The sequence below is a fragment of the Mytilus californianus genome, unplaced genomic scaffold (genome assembly GCF_021869535.1).
Source record: "Mytilus californianus isolate M0D057914Y unplaced genomic scaffold, xbMytCali1.0.p SCAF_16, whole genome shotgun sequence".
Lineage (NCBI taxonomy): Eukaryota > Metazoa > Mollusca > Bivalvia > Mytilida > Mytilidae > Mytilus > Mytilus californianus.
The window spans coordinates 2916145-2933764 of NW_026262648.1; the positions used below are offsets into that span (position 1 = coordinate 2916145).

Below are 17620 nucleotides of genomic sequence, written 5' to 3' on the forward strand. Positions count from 1 at the left end.
CTATATATTTGTGACAAGTGTATACCACGGAGAAGCTCTAAAGGTATATTACTCCCATTTGGTTTGGGTGTGAACCATCGATGTTTACAGCAATATTTAATGAATTAGATGATGATAGCAGAAAGAAATATGAGCGTCATGTGGCAGATATTACATAAATGTCGGACTACATGTATGAGTTATCTATCTCTATGAAAAGATTTCCAATACAACCATATTGAGTAGGATTTTTACATGCTATACTCGAGTCGTACTAGTATACAGGCTTCTCATGTCGCCGTTTGACTCAGACACACATCTTTTACTTTAAGATGTATGAAAGATTCTATATATATATTAAATGTAACAATAATGAAACGCCTACAGGCAATAACTAAACGGGTATGAAGTTTTTATACAGATTTATTCTTATTTACATAATCATTAACAAACTAAATAAATTGAACAAAGAAACACAGTGACACTACGATATAACAAACGGGATACTTAATTATTTTTAACCATGCTATGCAGAAACTTAACACATCAAGTTAGCGCACGTGAATACCAATTTGGAACACGATGTGTGATTTTGTATAAAAATATCAAAGCGAGCAGTAACTTTGTCTAGCAAACATTTTTTTACTATGCCTCTCTTTATCTTGTTTCCTTTACAATTACTATTAGCCTTTTCTTCGATCATTCTCTATGTAGTATAATTTTCTCTAATCGGTTTTTTTTTTCACTATGCCACTCTATCTCCGTTCCTTTACACTGACTGTTTCCCCTGTCGTTCTAATCCGTATAAAAATAGGGACATTGTACATAGAAGGAGCTCTCTTATCGTCAATAAATAAATATTTGATACTGACTATAAGTGTTGCATTACTTTATACTGCATGTTTGCCAATCGTCAAAAGCTTGCATTTGCGTGAAGAATTTTTTTTCAAAAGAAGGGTCCAGAATCATGACAAAACAGTATATGTATTTTACAAATTTTTTTAAAGATCATGTTTATAAAATTTTTAAACTTATTATCAGCTAAAGTAGTGGATAATATTATTATCAGAACATCATTCATTAACAGGTGGAATTATAATTTCAAACACAAACAAGATAAATAACGTCGAACACAAATTTATGTGGTTCAATAAATGTTACCTGTGCACGTCGGGTACCTCAATTAAGAAGCCATGCATGAACCTGTATAATATATTGTGTAATAGGAATTTTTAGTCGACAGGATGTCACTGGAATAACCAAGGACGTGTATCTAATATACGTCCTTGGGATAACTAACTGAATGTGTCGCTCTGACACGACATCTATCAATAATTCTGACATACCTTTTATCAATTCGGGAGGAAGCCAATATATATATATATAATAAGATAACGTATATAAAATTTAAAAAGAAAAAAAAAATATACATTTTTTTCCAAACATACCAGATAGGGTCACACATTTAACTGTAAAATGTCTTTATAAGTGACTGTTCCGAATTGATCCCGTATAAATTTGATATAGTTAAAAGATTAGTTAAAAAACTTTTTTGATAAAAAATTGAGATGTCCAATATTTCGATATTTACATTTCTATAACCTGGGAATATTATACCATATCAACATATTTTGTCTTAGCTAAAACCTCTTCCTAACATTGCTCCCCGTCAATATCCGTTAAATATCATAATTTAAAAATGTTATTTATCGTATAACTTTATTAATTTGAAAAATGATCTTGACTAAATACGGAACTATTCTTTATATAAACCAAATGCAATGCACTTTATATAAATGAATCTTTTGTAAATCAGTGATTGTTACAAGAACACTGCATTTGTCTTTCTTTTAATTGAAACTTTTCTTCCTCATCAAATCTATATTTTTTTAATCAACGAGATCTTATCATATAAGGATTTGATAACTACAGCTATCAGAACTGCTAGGTTATTTTGTTATTAAAAAAGGTATAATTACCATCAAATCTTCCTCGAAACAAGATTGTTCAAAATGGTCTTCACACATCAACTTGTGCTTGCTATAGATCATAACTATTTTCTTTTTTTGTGGGTTTGGGAAAACTATTTAGACTTTTGTCATAACCTTGTCGGACAGAACAACCGTACGCTTGATAAGACATTTTCACAATGAGTGATCATCTACGGTAATCCCCGATTGATGATGGGAGTTTTTAACGCACGGTCGGTAAATCCCTGATTCATTTTGGTCTTTGTGGTTTATAGATATCACGTGACTTTTTAGATCGAACATGCCGACAAGATGGCGATATGTCGAGAACTGATAGTGAATTTCAAAAATCGATTTTGATCTCTTTTCATAGAGAATAAAAGTTTTTTATTTATGAACATGTGGTTTTTTATGCTTAAAGAACAAAATATCAATTTTTCATTTTTTTGCGGAGTTTCCCTTTAAAGGGCAATAACGCCTTAAGGGGTCAATTGACAATTTTAGTCATATAAAACTTTTTTGTAGATCTTACTTTGCTGAACATTTTTGCTGTTTACAGTTTATCTTTATCTTCAATAATACTCAAGATAACTAAAAACTGCAAATTTCCTTAAAATTACCAATTTAGTGGCCGCTAAAACTTAGCTGAACAATGGGTTGTTCGATTTGTCTGAAACTTTCAGGGCTGATAGATCTTGACATATTGAACATTTTTACCCTGTCAGATTTGCTCTAAATGCTTTAGTTTTTGAGATATAAGCCAAAAACTGCATTTGACCCCTATGTTCTATTTTTAGCCAAGGGGGCCATGCTTGTTGATGGATCAAAACTTTGGATACAACTTATAAATTAGATACACTAAGGAACATTCAGTTAAAGTTTGAAGGTATTTGGCCCAGTAGTTTCAGAGGAGAAGATTTTTTAAATAGTTTACGACGATGACAACGGACGCCAAGCGATGGCATAAGCTCACATGGGGCCCTTTGGGCCCCGGTGAGCTAAAAAGGAAATATTTCCAATAAAATGCAGTCTTGTAGTAACCTGTCTGCTGTTTGCAGTTCTTAACAATTACAGATACTGAAATTTACAATTCGTTTTAAAGATATATATATACTGGCATATTAAAATAAAGAGAGGTGGTATGATTGCCAATGAGACAACTATCCACCACTGACCACCAGAGTTCAAATGACGTAGATTTTAGCAACTATACAATGTTGGTCATTGCATGATTAAAACAAATTTAGTCTGGCAATTGATATAGGCCTATCAACAAATATGACATTGACTCTTGTACTGCTTAGCTACCATCAGGGTTTCCGTTGGCGGTTGCCATTTTCGCATTTTGTGAAAAAATAAAAATTGTGGCGATTAAAATTCATTATTGGCAAAAGAATTTGGCCAAAAAAAATATAACGGTTCGACTTCGTCCATTGTTTACTTTTTTCGGGTTACTCAGTTTTTTCACGGTTACTCAGACTTTTTCCCTGATCAGACAATACTGAGAATTCACCTTGAACTCGTTACAATTTTGATAGAAAATCAATAATCAGCTGATTGCATTTTATACCTCATTTTTGTACCTATCGGCAACAAAGTATTATAATTAATACAGATGTAAATTGTATTGTTTCATGAAATGATGTGGTTAATTGGCTTCACATGACATTTAAAGGATTTGTTTACAACTTTGATTGAAATAATTGTTTTGAAGAGAATACTTTACTGGCTTCACATGTCATTTAAAGGATTTGTTTACAACTTTGATTGAAATAATTGTTTTGAAGAGAATACTTTACAACGTTTTAGCGACGCACGTGTTTGAAGCATATTTTACGTCTGTTCTTGGTCTGGGTAAAAAACTGTTGTTATGACGAAAAATGTTCAAAAGTAAGAAAAATCTCTGACTTTAAATTTTATCCTATAACTTTTGATAGAAATAATTTTTGAAGTCGGTAATTTACAATCGTTTTAGCGACGCACGTGTTTGAGGCATAGTTTTACGTCCAAACTTTTCTTTTAATGATGGTCTGGAAAAGAAAACTATTGTTAAGAAGAAAAATATTCAAAAGTAAGAAAAATCTCTTTATTCTACAACTAGACGGGAAGCACCTTATTAACTATCATAGATGAATCCCGTGTTCCCCGGCAGAAGTTAAAAATTATGATTTCATGATCTATATTGCAATTTTACAGTATCTTTTAAAAACTAAATGTTTGTTATTATTGAGTGTTTATTCATTAAAAAAATATTAAGAATTATAAAAGATATAGTTAGTTTTCTAGTTTGAATTGTTTTACATTTGTCATTTCGGGGCCTTTTATAGCTGACTATGCGGTATGAGTTTTGCTCTTTGTTGAAGATTGTACAGTGACCTGGTAACTTCTATGTCATTTGGTCTCTTGTAAACAGTTTTCTCATTGGCAATCATACAACATCTTCTTAATTTTATATAACAATGTGACTAACTGATTTTTTTTGTTAGAAAGAAGGAAAATTTTAAACGAAAAATAAATTTATATTATTGGCGAAAAAAAAATTGAAAGTGGCAAAAAATGTTGTTTTGGCCAAAAAGATGGGGAAAAAGAAAATTGACCCAGGGAAAACCCTGACTACCATATTCTGACTTTAGTTTTTAATTTTTTTATGTAGTGTTGTGTCTTTTCATCGTATTTGTTGATTTTTAATTATTTTGTTGGTCTCTTTTCAACTTGTGGGTTTTAATATCTTTTGCTCTTTTTTCTTCTAAAGCTTTAATTTTACAAATGTTTTATTTGGATGGAAAAATAAATATAAAACAAATTGCATCTTCTTGTCATTCAAAATATCAAAATTGAAATAAAGTAAAAACAAAACATTTTGTATATATTTACCTTGTGGTGGTGTAACAATAGGTTTTCCTGTTTCATTCTCAACTGCTGCTGACTGCTGCTGACTTTCTACTGAAACTGAAGGTTTCCTACTATCAGGTTTACTGTCCATCTTCTTTTGCCTCTTACGATCTATAAACATCAATTTTCAAGTTATTATCATGTCCATTAATTTTAATTCCATTTAATATAGGTTTAGATTTATAATGTCTACACAAGTGCTGCTTTTTCAGCACACATTAATTATATCAATTTTAAATAAGACCAAAGGAAGTTACAAGTTCCCTAGAAGTAAAGGAAATTGTTGATTTACTGAAAATGGCAATCTCCTATCTTCTTCAAAAATATTATCTAATCCATGTTGTGTTATTCACAACTGATAAAATTATAAGTGATATGATATTACATTAACAGATAAAGGAGTGTTTTACTTTGAAGCCATTAGATGACAGCTAAGCAGATTTGAACGTAATGCTTTTGGCTATCAGCTGCCTGTCTGCAACTTATAGAAGTTATCAATAAAAACTACTGTAATGACACATGCACTGGTTGGAATAATTTATATCAATATACATGTATACATATAAACCCCTCCTGTTACACATGTATATACCTTTTTTCTTTGGATCTTCTTCCATTCTCTATGTTACAAAAAATGTTCGGCAATTCAAGCTAAATACAGCCTCAAATGACTCAATTACCAACTCTACAAAAGAAATGTAAGGTTTAGAATTACACTTTATAGTTTGTTTAAAATAACACTTAATAGTGAGAAATCTCCTCATTTTCAAACGCATACAGTTTTTAAATCAAATTTCAACCTTTTTTCTCAGTAAGAACTGTACAAATCTATCTACCATTGTCTACTGTGCACAGATGTTATAAAAGTAACTATGTGTCTGAACTTTGTATTTGTCACACATACAAGGAGAATCAGATGTGTTTAAATATAGACAAAGTCATTGACTGCTTTGTTCTAAAGAAAGACACTCACTGACAGAAGACTAGCTTTTCTCTTTAAAATTCATGACTAGTTTGTGTGTGACTTTATCATCAATGATCATATATCATTTACATATATCATGTATATTCTCTTGTCCAATTTTAGTTTTCGTCTAGTTTATTGTTCTTTTCTGAAATGTAATATACATCCAATTCAAAAAATGGTCTGGCTAATTTTAACCCAATAAGATGTTGTGATTATATAATCCTCTGGTACTGGTCTATTCAAGATATATAGTCATACAGTTTCAACTCCCACGACGTGCATCGAGTTCTCAATACACCCAAACTTTTATCATTAAGCCCAGAGTACGCTGTTAATTTCCATCTTTTTAGCCTTAAGCACCAGCACAAAATGCTTAATGATTTTGAATGTTTTGGTGGAACGTTGTTTCATGAACATATATCATGTATATAAAAATAAGGAGATATCTGGTTAATATATCAAAAATAAGAAGATAGATGTGGTAAGAACGGAAATGAGACAACTCTCCACCAGAGACAAAATGATGTAGAAGTAAACAACTATATGCCACTGTACGGCCTTCAACAATGAACAAAACCCTTACAGCATATATAGAAAGCTATATATAAAAGGCCCTGAACTGACAAATGTAAAACAATTCAAACAAGAAAGCTAATGGCCTGATTTATGTACAAAAACAAACGAATATGATACACAACAAAAAACAACAACCACTGAATTCCAGGCTCCTGACTTAGGACATGTACATACAGAATGCAGAGAGGTTAATCATGTTTGCTGGAACCAAACCCTCCCTCTAACACGGGACAGTGTTATAACAACTAGTACAAAATCAGAAAAAAACTATCACAATCAGTTGAAAAGGGTTCAAAAGTTGTGTTTAAGAACGCCCTGAAAAGTACTCGAGCATGATCAGAATGCAGGATTTTGCCCCATTTTTGATTCAGCTTCTGAGGGGCCTAGACCCCTGCCTAGTACTAGCTTCCACAAGTTTACTTAATTGCCTTGCTACGACATCGACTCCAGTTGGGTATTAAAATAGACGTTTTATCAATTAAAAAAACGACCAAAAACCTTATTGACAGCGGATTTTTCGTTAGTCAGCTTTGATTTCCTTTAAATTCCTTTCTGATTTGGCCATCCAAAGTTGGCAAACTGCCAAGCACTATCATTACTTTATTCAGGGGCCAAGAGCTATAATACAATAAAAAAAACATTTACTGAGACTATTTGTCTAAATCATTTGTTATGTCAATATGATTTCCTTGCACTTACTTTAAATGTACCAATCGAAAATTTCAGCGCACTGGCTCCTATTTCCTACTCGGCCATTTCTAAACAACTGTGACGTCAATGGAAACCAGTACATTATACGGTAATATCAAGAAAAGTTCCGAATGTTTACAGATAAAAACTATAGGTGTGTTTGGATATTAGACCTGAAGTATCCTATGGTTATGTTGCAGACCTGGAGATACAAGTAATAGCTTTTTCTAAAAAGCTAGCCGTCTTTAGCTGATGAAAATGGAATATGTTTTCGCTTTGTAGTTTAATTCATTCAGAATGGCCTTATATATAAATTGTAGTGGATTATAAAACTTATAAAAGGCTTATACAATTTTTTAGATTCACCAATATCTTTTTTGGGGGAATATATTTACACAGGAAACGGAGGGGTAATGTCTTATTCATCTGCGTTTGTACATTTTTATCGATTATTTTATTTTTCAAACAGATATGTTGTTCGTTTACTTTTTCTTTGGTTGTTTGCATATTTCTAAGTTGTCTTAGAAAAGTATGACCGCTTCCACCTGTTTTTATACGACCGCAAAAATTTTTGCGGTCGTATCAGTAGGACAACCGGATGTGCCTTTTTGGCCAAAATGTGATTCGGCGGCGCTCAGTAGTCCTACGCCGAAAATTGGACTATTTTGCGTCGACCGACGTCAACTGAAAAATGGCGCGCTTTTGTAATGTTTTTTCGTTCGTTTGCTGCAAAGTACCGACGATAAATATTGTTGATTGTAAGCAAATCTATATGAGAAAAATATATGAATTTACATATTATTTTCTTTTTTGAACATTAAAATAAAAGGCAATCTTATTTTTTTATATCTGAACTTATAATTTCGGATATTGATTTTCTGCACTGTAGGATAAAATGCCTATATTAAAAATGGGAACAAAAAAATACCTATCCTTCGATTTAAAAAAAATTTGTACATCATATTCTCGCTAGTTTTTGGCATCGAAATTCGTAAAGAACGTGAGTGTTCAAGCCAGGGCAAAAATTTGTTCCCATTTTAATGTAGGGGTCGCAATTTTTTATAGGTTTTTCCTTGCATGGTCGGTAGATTTAGAAATTGGAAGAGTTTCTGTTTTTAAAGTAAATATTCATTCAATTCTCATGGAAAAGTGAATCAATAGATATTAAACCCCTTTAAAAATAACAATATGTGTCAATACATTATAAAATAATAGATTTTTTTTCGAAATTGAAGAAGGCGCCATTTTCGTCTTTTTATCTATTTCGTCAATTGGTCTGCTACAATTATTAGCTGTTTCTAAAAAATCTCCGCCTCGATTTTTTTTATACTTTCATATAATTATCTTTGGTACTTAATGTATATGTTATGAAAAAATTAGGCACTTCTATCGAGTAGAAATCGAGAACGGTTATCTTTATTTTGTATGTTCCCACTATGGGGGCGTGGTCCTCCCTAAACCTTGTTTCTGGAGTACACGATAGCTATTCTTCTCTCCAAAATAATTATCCACTAAAATTTATTGAAACATAACAAATATATTTTAAGTCATCAATAAATTCTAACTGCTAGAGATTTTTAGAAGCAGAATTGCCGGAATCGACCTCAACCGATGTTGTGTCAGTATATTATATATACTAGACCAACGTTGTCAATTTCCGGCGCCGAAAATGTCAACGTAAATGTCATTAAACGTTGGATTCTTTACTTCTTTGTAGCAATTGTTTTATCTGATTGCCAAGGAAGTCATGCGATATGTTGAATTCATATCAACGTTATACCAAAACAGGCCGAGCTTGGCAAACTAACAGTTTTAGGCCTACATCATCATGGGATTGATTTGTTGATATCGTACTTCGTTGATCAATCCATATTTATTTCGTGAATATTTTGTTAGATCTTGTTAGTATGTTACCGGCCGATGAGTTTTTAATGAACATCTAATCTGAATAGGCCATAGAAAAGCTATCGGGTTTTTTTCATAAGTTTCCTTTCGTTAATACAGTAATCGTTATGTGTTTTGTTTTGTTTCTTTTTTGGAAAAAGGGGGGGGGGGTAATTTTGTCAAAGGCATGTGTCATTTTATTGATTCTAAATATCTTAATTTCTGGTTTGCAGTGTTGGTTAAAACTCTTCATGACTTTACTTTTTAAAAATTTAATGTGCAGTTTCTTAGGGCATTGGTATAACATGTACATGTATAATGACTATTAGACTAGTATTAATATATCTATGCATATGGGGAGGACCATTTGCTATTCTAGGTAGGTGGTGGGAAGGGAATCCTGGTCTGTTCGCACTAGTACTTGTTCGCTCTGGGTCCTGTTACCAATTCGCCCTGTTCTTTTCTTTTATTTTGTCTTGTTTAATCACGAACATATATTGACAGATATACTGTTCCCAGGTTTAATGTAAATTAGTTGAATGAAGTATGTAAAAGAGGGACGAAAGATACCAGAGGGACAGTCAAACTCAAAGATCGAAAACAAACTGACAACGCCATGGCCAAAAATAAAAAGACAAACAGACAAAGAATAGTACAGATGACACAACATAGAAAACCAAAGACTAAGCAACACGAACCCCACCAAAAACTGGGGGTGATCTCAGGTGCTCCGGAAGGGTAATGTAAAAGTTTGTTGACAATTTAGTGAATAAACTGCATAAGCCATAAGTTAACGTGTGAGGTAGTAGGATTTTTTTTTCTGGATTATTTGCATCCATTGGTACACATGCTTTTCTTTCTAAATGTATTTTCACTTTTGCATACTCACTGATGCAGAATATTCATTTTCAGCCTCTATTGTGTCATGTTATTTATGGACCTTTTATACATGTAGCTTACTATGCGTTATTGGTTCTGCTCATTGATGAAGGCTGTCAGAAACCTATACATACATTTTTTAACCTTTTCGTCATAAGGTATCTGGTGGAGAGTTAATTCATTGTCTCATTGGCAATCATACCCCAACTTCTTATTTTTATATTGGAACTGTAATCAAGTCTTAAGCAGGCAAACTGAAAGGGAACTGTAGTACCTTTAATAAATAACTACTGAAAAACAAGAGTGCACACGCTGAAATGTCTCACCTTCTTTTCTAACCATTGATTTTATGTTGATAGTCCTAAATATAAAGCTTTACTACAAGTAACACATAAACTTAACAAGATCCAAGAAAATGAGGTCAAGGTCAGATCAACCAAATGAGAAATACATGTACACCTTACAATCATTCAATAATACAAACATAGTTGACCTATTGCTTATAGTTTCTAATAAACAGTCTTAACCAAGAAAACTTAACATTGACCAATGAACCATGAAAATGAGGTCAAGGTCAGATGAACCATGCCAGACAGACATGTACACCTTACAATCAATGTATGCATTAAATATAGTTGACCTATTCCTTATAGTGTCTAAGAAACAAACTTAACCATGAAAACTCAACATTGACCAATGAACCATGAAAATGAGGTCAAGGTCAGATGAACCATGCCAGACAGACATGTACACCTTACAATCAATTTATGCATTAAATATAGTTGACCTATTCCTTATAGTGTCTAAGAAACAAACTTAACATGAAAACTTAACATTGACCAATGAACCATGAAAATGAGGTCAAAGTCAGATGATACCTGTCAGACAGACATATACACCTTACAATCCTTCCATACAACACATATAGTTGATCTATTGCTTATAGTTGAAGAAAACAGACCAAAACACAATAAAATGCTCCGCTGGGCGCAGCTTGATACGACCGCAGAGGTCGAACCCTGAACAGTTGGGGCAAGAATGGACACAACATTCAACTTTGATACAGCTCTGAATTTGGATTGTGATTAAATATTTGACACAGCATAGGTTTCTGACACAGAATGAATGTTGTCTAAGAACAGAATTTTTTTTAATTTACCTATAATATGGTCCAATATTCAAAATCTAAATACATGGTTAGATTCAGCACATCAAAGAATCCAAAGAATTCAATTTTTGATGAAATCAAACAAAGTTTAATTTTGGACCCTTTTGACCTCAATGTGGACCAATTTGATAATGGGGCCCAAAAATCAAAATACATGGTTAGATTCAGCATATCAAAGAACCCCATATATTCAATTTTTGTTGAAATCAAACAAAGTTTAATTTTGGACCCCAACTTGAACCAACTTGAAAACTGGGCCCATAATAAAAAATCTAAACACATGTTTAGATTCAGCACATCAAAAAACCCCAAGAATTTAATTTTTGTTAAAATCAAACTAAGTTTAATGTTGGACCCTTTGGACCTTAATGTAGACCAATTTAAAAAACGGGACCCAAAATTAAAAATCTAAATACATGGTTAGATTTGGCATATCAAAGAACCCCAATAATTCAATTTTTGATGAAATAAAACAAAGTATAATTTCGAGCCCCATTTGGACCAACTTGAAAACTGGGCCCGAAATAAAAAATCTAAATACATGTTTAGATTCAGCATATCAAAGAACCCAATATATTCAATTTTTATTAAAATCAAACTAAGTTTAATTTTGGACCCTTTGGACCTTAATGTAGGCCAATTTGAAAACTGGACCCAAAATTAAAAATCTAAATACACGGTCAGGTTTGGCATATCAAAGAACCCCAATAATTCAATTTTTGATGAAATAAAACAAAGTTTAATTTTGGACCCTTTTGACCTCGATATGAACCAATTTGATAGCGGGGCCCACAAATAAAAAATCTAAATACATGGTTAGATTCAGCATCTCAAAGAACCCCATATATTCAATTTTTGTTGAAATCAAACAAAGTTTAATTTTGGACCCAAATTTGGACCAACTTGAAAACTGGGCCCGAAATCAAAAATCTAACTACATGTTCAGATTCAGCATATCAAAGAACCCCATATATACAATTTTAGTTAAAATCAAATTAAGTTTAATTTTGGACCCTTTGGACCTTAATGTACACCAATTTGAAAACGGGACCAAAAATTAAAAATCTAAATACACGGTCAGATTTGGCATTACAAATAAATATGGTCAAAGATTTTACAAATCTAATGCGCCATACTGTGCAATTAAAGATTACTTCTTGAAATTTTTCAATTTTTGAAATTTGAAAAAAAAAATATTTGAAGAATAATTCTTTTCAATTTCTGAAATCTGAAATGAGAAAAAATTGACCCCCACCTTTTTCCCCCAAAAAATTCTTTCCCTCAAGATATGGTCATAATCTCAATTCAAATTTCCAATGGAATTTGCAACCATAATTACCCATTTAAATTTACCATAGTGCTAACTTAATCTATTTTATAATAGAATTTAAAATATGGTGTCAAATCTTTCATATGGATTTTTTTGTAAAAAAAAAAGATGCAACATTTACAGATATATTTACTGGTCTTCCTTTATAAATATGCATTTCTTTAAACATTATTTAAAAGCAGTGTAAGGGAAGTAATCAAAATGTTGTATGTGGATTACCTCCCTTACACTGTTTTAAATTGTCTTAATTGTTCATTAACCATTACTTTATACATAATTTAAAAGCAGTGTAAGGGAGGTAATTCAAATGATGTATTTGATTGATCTCCCTTACACTGCCTTAAAATTATGTTTTGTACTAAAGTATTTGTCCATATAAAAATGCTTGTTTTTTGCCCCTTTTTTGGCCCCTAATTCCTAAATTTTTGAGGCAATTACCCCCAAAATCAATCCCAGCATTCCCTTTGTGATATGGAACCTTGTGGTACAATGTCAGAGAGATCCATACACTAACACACAAGTTATGTCAGAGAGATCCATACACTAACACACAAGTTATGTCTGGAAGTTACAAAAATGCTTACTTTTGGCCCCTAATTCCTTAACTGTTGGTACCATAACCCCCAAAATCAATCCCAACCTTCCTTTTGTGGTATTGAACCTTATGGTAAAATTTCATAGAGATCAATTCACTTAAACTAAAGTTAGAGTGCGAAAACCAATGTGTCTTCGATAAACGACGACGACGATGCCGTCATACCAATATAAGATCGCAAAATTTTTTTGCGGTCGTATAAAAACTTGACACTGAGAAATGAACCGTGAAAATGAGGTCAAGGTCAAATAAAACCTGCAAGACAGACATGTAAATCATAAAATATTTCCATACACCAAATATATATACTAGTAGTTGACCTATTGCATATTGGATTAGAAAAAAAGACCAAAACTCAAAAACTTAACTTTGACCACTGAACCATGAAAATGAGGTCAAGGTCAGATGACATCTACCAGTTGGACATGTACACCTTACAATCATTCCATATACCAAATATAGTAGACCTACTGCTTATAGTATCTGATATTTGGACTTGACCACGAAAACTTAACCTTGTTCACTGATCCATGAAATGAGGTCTAGGTCTGACAGGCATGAGGACCTTGCAAGGTACACACATACTAAATATAGTTATCCTATTACTCATAATAAGAAAGAAATTAACATTACAAAAAATGTTAAACTTTTTTTTCAAGTAGTCACTGAACCATGAAAATGAGGTCAAGGACAATGGACATATGACAGACGGAAACTTCGTAACATAACGCATCTATATACAAAGTATGAAGCATCCAGGTCTTCTAGCTTCTAAAATATAAAGCTTTTAAGAAGTTAGCTAACGCTGCCGGCAATGGATCACTATCCTTATGTCGTGCTTTCTGCGACAAAAGTGGCAGGCTCGACAAAAATCAATGAAATATTCAAAGGATACAATGAAGCTAGCCATATGAAATATTTTTTTGTATGTTGTGCACCTCTTTTCTCCTTTCAGTGGCAGGGGCTATGTTATATGGTTGGCTGTATCATAACTTGTGATAGGATATAGTTATGCAGTGTTAAATGCCGGTCCCAATGGGACACAGATCCCCAGGCAACCCCAAATTGATAGGGATAAAATAATTAAATTATTTCACTCAATCTCAACAACAGGACAAAAGTGAAGGAAATCAATCTAAGCATACTAGATTATTTAAGTATGTGATACTGTGGATTCAGTATTATTCGTTGGATACCAATTTTCGTGGGTTTTGTGGGTACAGGTGAACCACGAATTCAAATGTTCAACGAATTGAAATTTTTATATAGGCTTTGTATACAGAGATTGCTAAACCACGAAATCAAATATCCAGGAAAACGCAAGTTTTCCTCGATCCACGAAAATTGATACCCACGAAATTAAATGAATCCACAGTATGTGATAAATATTCAAAAGTGAGATTATTTGATCAAATCTAGCCTTATGATACAATTTCTTGAAAAAGTATTAAAGCAAAATTGAGCTCTTCTACAACATATGGGCAAATGTCTAATTTTCCATTAATAAAGTCCAATAATTCTGGAAAGGCAAAACTTGAATTCGCCAAAAGCAAAGTGAGCTTTCTGTAAATTACACTCATACAAAATAAAAGGGAAACACTTGAGGCCAGAGCTGAGGGAAGATATATTCGGTTGTCAAAAGTATACCAGTAAAATAAAACATATAGAATCTTATTTATTATATAACAGTGATATTGCTTTGATAAAAAATTTCATGAAAAAAACTGAGTCAATAATCTGAATTTTTTACTAAATATTGTAACATTTCACTTATGCACATTTTAATGTTTATGAGTCTGTCATATTTAAAAATCCTCTTTTTACTACACTTTGGAGCCCATAGTCTGCTAAAGCTTCATTTATTTAATCCTGCATTAGTTCAACAAAAATGTCTGCTAATAATCACTTGAACCACCTGAGTTATTTGGTGGGGTTACCTTTCTGTACATGAATATATCTCTCTTAATAAATTTCGTATACATTTTGTAAATTGTTGATTCCAGGTATTAAATTTTTTATCCTCCAGTAAAATTATTCTCTGACACGATGTGTTGTGTACTGAAAAAAGAAAATATTTTGTTATTAAATTAAAGTTTGTTAATTCAATCAAGACGTAATGAAGAATGATAATTATAATATATTGTATTTCATTGTTATGGCCATCTATGACCCCAATACAGTCTGCTTAAGTCATTCTCTTATCTGAAAATAATGACAAATTCATTAAAACACTTCATTAGGATATAATGCACATCTTGTAAGAGTTACTTCCCTTGTATTGTTTTTAATCATTTAAATTAATTTTAAATTACTGTACCCTTCATTCTTGAAATTAGGTTTTAAATCCAAATGAAACAATATTGACATTTATACAGCATAGATAATAGAATAAAATCTTTAAACTATTAAAAGTATACCATTTGGCCTTAAAGTCTGAATGATTCCTTGGCCTATATCCTATAAATTTTAAGTTCCAATCCCAATTTATTACATTGGCAACTTTCATGTCTGACTGTTAAATGCAGAATATTTTCAGTCTGTTTCCTTATGAAAACAGTTTAAATACCATGTATATTATGTTTTTGTTTCATATTTGGGGGATTGAAATCATAGCACATTGTCAATAACCCACTTTTGTAACCCTATTAAAACAGACAATTTCAGATTACTTACCCTTAATATATTGTAGTCCTATTGTTTTCTGTTAACAAAAATAATTTTGCTTTCAACATCACTGGACATTCCATTTGATTACTGTTTTCTTGTTGTATGTACAGAATATCATACATGTACAAGTATTTTTGTTTGAATAAAAAAGTCCTCTGTTTTGAATTTTTGATCTATAGTGAACATCTTTCTCCATCCTGTAAATATAAAGGAAATTTACATACAATTACTATTAATGCTTATTTACTAAATTATTCAAAGCAAAATTAAACTTTGCATTGTTATTGTCAACACATGAATACAAATTTGCCAAAAAAATTACCAAGAAAATACAAGTATTTATTAAGTATTATAGATAATTATGGCAATGCCCCCAGCATTTTTGCTCAATACATGTACATAAAAGTTTCAGACAAAGAAAACATTTCAAAAGTCTTGAAAAATAATTTTTTGGTTTAACAAGGATCAAATTTATGTTATACCAAACCTTTTGATAACATTTTTATATTTAATAGTTTGCATAAACATCATAAGATCATAACATGTCTATTGTACAATGCAAGCTGAAATTTTATACATTTTGGGGGCACTCAAAACCCAGTTTTATTTTAATTTAAATCCTGGAACCACCACTGTCATGACTGTATTGTCACTAAATTGACACCTTGAATTTGACTATATTAATGAAGTTTGAGAAAGTAATATTGTTAATGGATTATCATTTCTAATTAGATTGTTTATATAATCATTGGAAGAATATAACATGTCAGATATAACATGTATAAAGAAATTGTAAATTAATTAGTTTCCGGGGATTCATGTAATGCAAAGCAGCATGTGTACAAGCTTTTCAAATGGGTGGGTAATTGGTTAATTTCAATGTGTAAATTTCTTTTATAATTTTAGAGTTATGATTTAGAGGATGGCTATCTTAATTAATTTTTTTTATGGGAAAGATCTGGTACATGTCCATGTAATCATGGACCATGGTGATAACCGAACATAAAATAAACATTGCTCTGACAAGAGTGCTGACACAGGATGAACATGAATATTCTGTCCAATAAAAAGGAAAGAACAATTGTGTACAGATTGAAAAAAAATTAATAAGCCATAATAGTAAAATAAGAAGATGAATATAATGTCCCCTTAAATTCCTCCTACCCACCCACCCACATAAAAATAAAAATTTTCGTATGAGTATGGATAGTGAACCCCCCCCCCCCCCCCCCAATTGACAGAAACAAGTGCTTGTGATTGATTTCCCTTTGTATTATATGTTAATATAGTAATGAAAGTCTTTTTAAATATTAAATTTTGGTGTATATGAAATGGGACGCCTCTGATTTGATAATGGACTTTTGAGTTGAATTTGAGACGGTCAGCAAAATTCATGTGTATTTGGGGGAGAAATTACCCCCTTTTTAGAGAACTTAAAGTCGGCATTACACGTGATCATCCGTGCTTTCAAATTTGATTAATTTTGGTCCGCATTTGCTGTTAGAGGTTCACAATGTTCTATTATCTGAGCACGAAGTGATAGCGTGAATATTTTCCAGGGAGATTGTGAAGAACACTTTGAAAACGGATGTTGACAACTTGTGTGGGTATAATATTCCCGGAGACAAGGACGGATACCTAAGACCGAAATCCGAATATAATTCACCAGTGGTTGGTGTAAATAGTGTATTCAATATATGTTAAGAAATGATGAAAAATGGGATTTCAATTTTCATGTTTCATATAATTTTACACTTTATTTTTGCCGTTTAAATCATTTTTTGGGATTCCACTTTTTTGAAAATAATTAAATTGGTATAACTGAAATAATCCTTTACCTTTTATGTTGTGTGGCATTAAGTTTTAGCATCCAAGAATGTCATAAATGCATCTTTACAGCATGGAATGCCAAATCCAACGTCAAACAATGGCCGCCATTACGTGTTGTCAACGTCGTCTAATGAACCGTATCACTGAGCACCGAAATCAATACTCAGGCGCTTCCGGTTGTCCTACTGTATAT

At 32.0% G+C, this 17620-nt stretch overlaps 1 protein-coding gene and 1 long non-coding RNA gene across 3 annotated transcripts in view; both read right to left on the reverse strand.

Annotated features, from left to right (window-relative positions):
- The window catches only part of LOC127726087 (uncharacterized), a 52200-nt gene extending 45037 nt beyond the window's left edge, over nt 1-7163 (reverse strand). Inside the window, exons 1-3 of one of the 2 annotated variants that reach the window (XM_052233421.1) lie at nt 7084-7163; nt 5434-5526; nt 4824-4952 (exon numbers count right to left, since the gene is read on the reverse strand). In XM_052233421.1, the coding sequence (XP_052089381.1) occupies nt 4824-4952; nt 5434-5458 (154 nt within the window). In that variant the 5' untranslated portion in view covers nt 5459-5526; nt 7084-7163. The remainder of the gene's footprint in view (nt 1-4823; nt 4953-5433; nt 5527-7083) is intronic. The other variant, XM_052233422.1, reaches the window with a different exon arrangement.
- Nucleotides 7164-14659: 7496 nt separating this feature from the next.
- On the reverse strand, nt 14660-17620 carry LOC127726094 (uncharacterized). Its single transcript, XR_007993325.1, has 3 exons — nt 17436-17620; nt 15604-15794; nt 14660-14988 (listed from the first exon to the last, which is right to left on the reverse strand). It is a non-coding gene; the product is annotated as an uncharacterized LOC127726094 (long non-coding RNA).